The 7,720-nt window shown below is 39.1% G+C and overlaps 1 protein-coding gene across 1 annotated transcript; it reads right to left on the bottom strand.

The window, feature by feature from the left end:
- LOC109836353 (NAC domain-containing protein 21/22-like) lies at positions 1,409–5,412 on the bottom strand. The gene is made up of 3 exons (XM_020404231.1): positions 5,121–5,412; positions 4,216–4,481; positions 1,409–2,301 (listed from the first exon to the last, which is right to left on the bottom strand). The coding sequence occupies exons 1-3, from the start codon at positions 5,326–5,328 to the stop codon at positions 1,984–1,986; spliced, it is 792 nt and encodes a 263-aa protein (XP_020259820.1). The 5' UTR covers positions 5,329–5,412; the 3' UTR covers positions 1,409–1,983.

Here is a 7,720-nt window from a genome sequence, read left to right as displayed (position 1 = left end):
GGAGCTTCTGCTTAGTGTCAACCAAGAAATGGTGGATGAGCTTCTGGCTGAGTTATTGGAAGCTACTGATGGACTTCTTCTTAAGAGCGTTCCATTAGGGCTTAACACTTCCCGAAAGAGTGATGGGGAAGCATCGGCAGATAATTGCTTTCGATGCTTGGAGGATGATCATCACATCATAGTAGTTCTGGACATGCTTGAAGGGGTCTCCCTTGCCCTTGTACTTTTCCACGTGAGACATCTTGAACTTCTCACATAGGGCGTTCATGAGGTCATTAGTAAGGGGGGAGGGTGTTCCCCCCAACAGCTTCTGCAATCGATCTGTACATCCGACCGTATCTGAAAATTCCTATGGTAGCAGAGGTGCCGGAGAGGCATGGTGGTGGGGGAGAGTCATAGGGACTGCCCTCATGGTGCGATCCCCAGGGTGACCAGGGTCGGGACTCTCATTGGTGACTTCAAGATGATGGAGGGGACGTCAGCGAGGTTCTTTGGGGCGAGTCGACCGACGAGGTGGCGAGTTCGAGGCAATACTATTTGCTGTGCTCTAGAAGGAGGATTAGTCTCTGATTGCTGGTCTCCGGAAGGTGGAGGGACAGTGTAAGTTGCTTTCTGAGGTTGTGGAAGCTGGCTAAGGAGCTCACTGGTGAAGATAGAGAGTTGCTGTTGGAGAGATTGAGAAATCTTATGAGCTGTGTCATCAAGCTGAACTTGAGTAACGCAGCTCTGATGTGGTCCTTCAGGGTGAGACTAATCAGCCCTATCCTCAGAGTCAGACATGCTTTCTCGAAAAAGAAAGTAGCCCACGGTGGACGCTAAACTGTTGATGTTAAATAATCAAACAGTCAAATTTATGGGATGAGGTATTAGTCTCTTAAATTGTCATTAGTTGTTGATATCAGTCCCTCAAGTTAGTTTCTATTAATTCTAGAGGGGAATATTCCATTATCTATAACTATATTGAATTTATGCGACATTTATGTCCCTCACCAACCTAACCCATTTAGATCAGACCCATTAACTCGATCCTCATACCCCATATAACCCAGACCCGATCCCCATGACCAAGACTCGATCCCACTCTTTCTTCTTCCCCGACGGTACATTTTCAAGCAAAACCCAACCATTGTTTAGGTTTTTTTAACAGAAAACCTAACAGGACTAATATCAATAACTAAAGGCAATGAGGGGCTGGCATCAAAATACTCAAACTTGAGGGACTAATACAAAATAGCTCAGATTTGGGCTAATATCTAATAACCCAAATAAAGAATTGAACTCAAAAGATTCCTGAAATCAAATAAATTAAATATAACAACTCAGAAGAAGAGCTCATGAAGTCATGATAAACTAACTAGCGTTCTTGACATAACTTCAAATTTAAACTATATATATAACACAATATTATCAAGAGTGGCGTCTACATGACATTGGACAATCCAATTCAACTATACATACCATCTAACTAGACATTTACAGAAATAAACTATACACCACAACTCTATGCATCTAATAATAAATAATGGACAAATTTTCAAAATAAACCCTATTAGAAATTTATTTTTAAAAATCAAACCCTTTAAAATTTAATTATCATGTTCGACCTAGTTTCAGCCAGCTGTCTGAAACCAAGTCGAAAATGGTAAATAAATTTCAAAAACTTCACGGGATTTTAAATCCCGTGAATTTTAGCGCGGTTAATCAAGCAATAAACTTCACGAGATTTTAAATTCCGTGAAGTTTTCGAACTTCTGCAGCTTCATTAGCGTGGTTAATCAAGAACTAAACTTCACGAGATTTTAAATCTCGTGAAATTTTTGAACTTTATTTGCCATTTTCGAACCTGTTTCAGCCAGGTGGCTGAAACTAGGTCGAAAATGACAATTAAATCTCAAAGGGGCCGTTTGCTAAAAATAAATTACTAATAAGGTCTATTTTGAAAATTTAGCCATAAATAAATTACACAAACCCTTCAATAATCTCCTAAGTTTGCCAACTTGGGCCCACATCCAAGAACAAACCCAACTCATCTCCACCACAAGACTCTATTTCCAGTTGGGGAGTGAAGTCATGGAAGCTGCACTGCGGCAAATTGGACTCATCATCATCAATGAACCTTGAGCTATTGCTGTTATTATTGTTGTTCTCTTGATTTGGAGCATTGCAGGGTGAAGAGCTAATCTCCCTATAGCTTTGCAAGCTTAAGGGCTGGTCCCCAATTAAAGGAGGTGATGAGCCGATTTTGGTCTCTTGCTCCTCTCCTTTCCTCCTGTGCATTACCCTACAGAGTACCCAGTCCTCCTGCAGTACAAAGAAGCCCAAAAACAATACAAGTCATGGGGACAAGTAACACTTTGCACTATATACAATGCATCAATTTTGTAATGAAATTAGAGGATAAACATGTATGTAGTATGCATGCTTCTAAATTTTCCCATCTAAAAGATGATAATTTTCAGGGAAAATTTGCAAAACAGTCCGTTTTTGCTAATTATTTAGCAAAATAGATCATTTTGCTAAATAATTAGCAAAATAAACCTCTTTTGAAAAAAAGAGGTCGATTTTGAAAAACAAGGCTCAGAAAATATACGGGACTACTAGTCCCGTATGTTTAGAGTCAACTTAATCACAGATAAGTGACTCAGAAAACATACGGAACTAGTAGTCCCGTATGTTTTCTGAGTTTTCTGAGTTCACTAATCCGTGATTAAAACATACGGGACTACTAGTCCCGTCTGTTTTTTGAGCTGTTTTGCAAAATAGACCTCTTTTTGACCTGTTGGCCAAAAAGAGGTCTATTTTGCTAATTATTTAGCAAAATGGTCTATTTTGCTAAATAATTAGCAAAAACGGTCTATTTTACAAAATTTCCCTAATTTTCATGCGTACTTGCTCATTTGTTTTTTGTTGTTGTGCTTTTTGTTATCGTATGTATGCTCTTTAAATCATGCGTATTTGGAAAAAAAATACCCCTCAAATCTTATTATTTGCAAAATTATTAGTCAGTTTTGGAAAAAATACCCCCAAATCAACAAATCGCCAACCCTGATTCAGTAATTTGCTTTATCCAAAGTCGATGATCGGGTCTGATTCAGTAATTTGCAAAATAGTCCGTTTTTGCTAATTATTTAGCAAAATAGATAATTTTGCTAAATAATTAGCAAAATAGACCTCTTTTGAAAAAAAGAGGTCGATTTTAAAAAACAAGGCTCAGAAAATATACGGGACTATTAGTCCCGTATGTTTAGAGTCAACTTAATCACAGATTAGTGACTCAGAAAACATACGGGACTAGTAGTCCCGTATGTTTTCTGAGTTCACTAATCCGTGATTAAAACATACAAGACTACTAGTCCCGTATGTTTTCTGAGCTGTTTTGCAAAATAGACATCTTTTTGACCTGTTGGCCAAAAAAGGTCTATTTTGCTAATTATTTAGCAAAATGGTCTATTTTGCTAAATAATTAGCAAAAACGGTCTATTTTTACAAAATTTCCCTAATTTTCATGCGTACTTGCTCATTTGTTTTTTGTTGTTGTGCTTTTTGTTATCGTATGCATACTCTTTAAATCATGCGTATTTGGAAAAAAATACCCCTCAAATCTTATTATTTGCAAAATTATTAGTCAGTTTTGGAAAAAAATACCCCCAAATCAACAAATCGCCAACCCTGATTCAGTAATTTGCTTTGTCCAAAGTCGATGATTTGGGGTTATTTTGCAGATACTGAGATTTGAGTATAGATTTGTAAAGGTGGATGATTTAAGGGGTATAGACACACACACACGCAGGCACACAAAAAAGATATGGAAGTACGCAATAAAAGAAAGAAGGAAAAAAAATCAATATCGTTAAACTACAAAAACAACAAATTAAAGATTCCAACTTATTCTCAACAAAAAAGTTCATGTTTAATACTATTCTCGATCAATATGGGTTGAGTTTCATCATCAACCATCCCATGGTACGTACGTGCTCATACTTACAGATCCTGGGCTTTCCTGGACACGCGAGCGTGTCGATCAGTCGTCTGTTCAGACTCTGCGGTATCGAGAAAGTAAAGTCTATTTTCACCCTCCTCTGAAGGAATACCTTCTTAAATTGGGCATGTAATTTCAAATTTAAACGTTGCTTCTCCAAGTATATAACAAATAACTAACTATATAAATTGTTGAATGCGTTTCGTTGGTGGTGATGATGATGATGATGATGATACCTTTGGAGGTGAATGGGGGTTCTCAAGGCGAAACTCATGCATGACCCAACTGGATTTGATCCCGTTCGGAGCTCTCCCTCGGTAAAAGACCAACGTCTTCCTTAACCCTACAACCCCACGGGTCGACGGGTCGCAGACCATTCGGTCCTTTCCAGTGGCCTTCCAGTATCCAGACTTGCTCGCTCGATTGCTTCTTGAGCCAGTTGCGTATTTGCGGTCTCTGAAGCTGAAGAAGTACCATTCATTTGCGTTCAGCCTGGCCACATCTGAGGGCCGACGCAATTAAAGAAAATAAGGAAAAAAAAAAAAGAGAGTTCGAACTTAATTAATTTGAAGAGTAGAGATATATAGATAACACGCACGGCGGTAAACGTACACTCACTTGTTGCCGATGACATGGGTTAATTTGCGCGCGCAGTTACTTACAAATCAAATTGAATAGAAAATCCCAAATTAATTGATGAAAAGATATTGTGCGGTTTAATTAGTATTCTCAAACCTCACTAATTAGAATATTCTTTTACCGTACCCACCAATTAAACGTTCTAGCTAGCTAGTCTAAAAACAAAATTAACATCTTGGACACAATTAAGAATGTCTTAATAAAAACATCAAAAATAAAAAGAAACTGGCAGTTATAGTTCTCTCTGGAATCGATATATATATATATAGTTTAAACGAGAAGAATTAATTAATGATGATAATTAAGTGTAAACACGGTCTGTAAATCCTGTTTGAACTCTCAAGTGCACATTCTTCTTGGTTGGGGATGTGTATATCCATGTAACAGCCAAAGTTTCTTTAATTTAGCTGTCTGGATTACCGTTATGATTAACAGTAATCCATCCTTTCTCTCAAAAAAAAAAAAAGTGTAAACACAAATTAAATTAAGGTGACTAGCTCACCAGGGAGTTCCCACGGGTCGTGAGTATGCAGGTCCACTTCCACCATGGTTCCCTCCACGGCTCCCTCGGTACTCCTCACCTTCCTGCAGAGATAGTGGCACACCAACTCCTCATCGTTCGGGTAGAACCTGAACCCCGGCGGCAAACTGGACTCTATATCCCTCAACCCCATGCTTCCTGCAGTTTGCGTGTGAAGGAGAGAGATCATGAGGGAGTACGTAGCGGGAGATGCGATTAGGGTTTGTTTCTTTTGTTGGGTTTTGGGCTATATATCTATGATCTATAAATTTAATTAATTAGAGGCATAAAGTATTCTTCGGTGTTGAAGCGTGAATGCTTATATAAAGATCGAAATTAAGACCGTGGATGGATGTTGAACTAGTTTGATCGCGAAAGCTGCCACTCATCATATATATTCTCGTCCTTTTTCTTCGCGCGTCGCAATCTCCGGAAAGAAGCTAGCTAGGACCTCATGATACTTGTTCTACAAGAAGAACTAGAGAAGACCTATAATTGCAAGAAATCTCCAAAAGGGCGCCGAGTAAAAACTAACATTGTGTCACCCCTATATCCGTCCTTTTGAGTAGAAAAGAAAATTTACATTAAAGTACTTTGGGGAAATTGCTTTTAGCCCCCAATTTCCTTACAAGTATTATGCCCCATCACAAGACTTTTTCAATGCTCCCAAAACCCTCAAAAGTAAAGCGATGGTTCCCTGAGCCACCAAAATACAAAACTCAAGTGATTAAAATATGTGAAGACCATAATCTCTCTTTCTCTCTCTCTCTCTCTCTCTCATGCAACCTTCACAACCAAACCGTAACCTTCACAACCAACATGCAACCTTAACAATCAACCAGTAACCTTAACAACTAACGCATAACGTTCACAACCAACTCGTAACCTTTACAACCAACCCGTAACACCTTCACACCAACATGTAACCCCCAAGAAAATCTCTTTTCTCCCTTCTCCTTCTTTACAAATTTCACAAAAAAATGAAGCAAAAAAACTGCAGCTCATCATTATCATCATCATCTCCTCCCCTCTCCTTCCCCTCCCTCTCCTTGATCATGGGGCCTCACCCCGGGCATCAAAACCTCAAACAACCTCTACCTCGAGATCACCAACAACGAATCCTCTCTCCTTGCCTCCCCTTCCCTCACCCGCACCGTCAACGTGGCCATCCTCCGCATCAAGAACCCCTGCGATTCCACTCTTTTGGAATCCTAGTAGCTCCTCTCTGACGAAACCCTAAGGAGCAGGAACCGCCCTTTGTTCGAGAAGATGACGTCGGGGAGCCCGTCGAGGATGTGGCGGCTCACGCGGTCAGGGAGGGAGGGGCTGGGGGAAAATGTTAGGGTCAGGGTCCTGATGGAGATGTACCGGGTGGAGGTCGATGAGGAGAAGGAGTCTGTTTCGTACCTAGGACTGCCGGCGAGGTATTTGCAAAGAGAGAGAGAGAGAGAGAAATGTTATTATGGTATTCACATATTTTAATCACTTAGGTTTTGTGTTTTGGGGCTTAGTGAATTATCACTTTACTTTTGGGGGTTTTGGGAGCGTTGAAGAAGTCTTTGGTGAGGACGGAATACTCGTATAGATCGAAAATAAGGGCTAGAAGCAATTTTCCTTAAAACTTTTCTAGACATATAAGATTGGAGTTATCTTTTCATCACAATGATACAAACTATGCTCGTGGGTCTCATCTTTGTTTGTCTAAACGTTGGCAGATTTTTCAAACACCCGCACGCTACCAAATTAAGGAGAGTTCCTGAATGAGAATATTTCTTTGCAGTACTATTCGCTATTTTCCTTTGGTTTGTTTCTCAGCATATTAATGTTTCACATGCATGCTGCCATCCTCCAGGTTCAACATGGAAAGTTGACGCATAATTTTGTACTACTTTAAAGGAAATTAGAACTAATTAAGTTAGTTAATGGTGACGTTGTGCAAAGACTTTGCTTAATTCTGTTCTAAGATAAGAAGGATTAAATAATGTAAAAGGCAAATTATGTTGTCACCATGTGAGTGAGTATATTGATTGATTGAGAAGAGAACTGGGAATAACGATCTGAATGTTAATGTGATTGATAGAGACAAGTGGTCGACAAATAATGGAGGTTAGGGCATCATATCAGAGATTCCTTTGAGATGACCATAATAACCCTAACTGTGTAAACGGGGCTGCAATTGGCTGAGGATTCTATCTATGGCTCCGTTTAGAAGAAAAATATGATATCATAAAGAGCTTTGCTATAGAGAACTAAATATATGGAACCAACATGCTTGTCCTTCCCTATTGGTCATATATTTTGGGTCCTTAGGGAAATTTTCTATCATAAAAGCAGGGTAGAGCGAGAGACATTACTCAGACTGGTAGAGTGAAAACTGTAGACCATAGCGAAATTTAAACTCTTAGGTGCCGTTTGGAAAGGGGTTAAGTGAATATAGTTAAGAAGAAGGACTAACTTACTTAACCATTGATAAGAGGTTATAAATAATTTGATTCCCTTCGGATTTGATAATAAATATGAAGGGTTTTTTTGTTGTGTTTGGCAAATGAAGATGAGTTAAGGAGGCTAGTCGTCATAAATAT

Source organism: Asparagus officinalis, chromosome 4 (assembly GCF_001876935.1).
Source record: "Asparagus officinalis chromosome 4, Aspof.V1, whole genome shotgun sequence".
In the NCBI taxonomy this organism is placed as follows: domain Eukaryota; kingdom Viridiplantae; phylum Streptophyta; class Magnoliopsida; order Asparagales; family Asparagaceae; genus Asparagus; species Asparagus officinalis.
Note: the sequence above shows the minus strand (reverse complement) of the source record. Positions and strands in the feature narration are given on the sequence as shown.

What these genes read in the sequence shown, in the direction of transcription:
- LOC109836353 (XM_020404231.1), bottom strand. Translation starts at nt 5,328, where the DNA reads ATGATCTCTCTCCTTCACACGCAAACTGCAGGAAGCATGGGGTTGAGG. An exon ending in CGACCCGTGGGAACTCCCTG is followed by an intron (nt 4,482 to 5,120) that starts GTGAGCTAGTCA and finishes GTCGGCCCTCAG; the next exon opens with ATGTGGCCAGGCTGAACGCA. An exon ending in ACCCCCATTCACCTCCAAAG is followed by an intron (nt 2,302 to 4,215) that starts GTATCATCATCA and finishes TTTGTACTGCAG; the next exon opens with GAGGACTGGGTACTCTGTAG.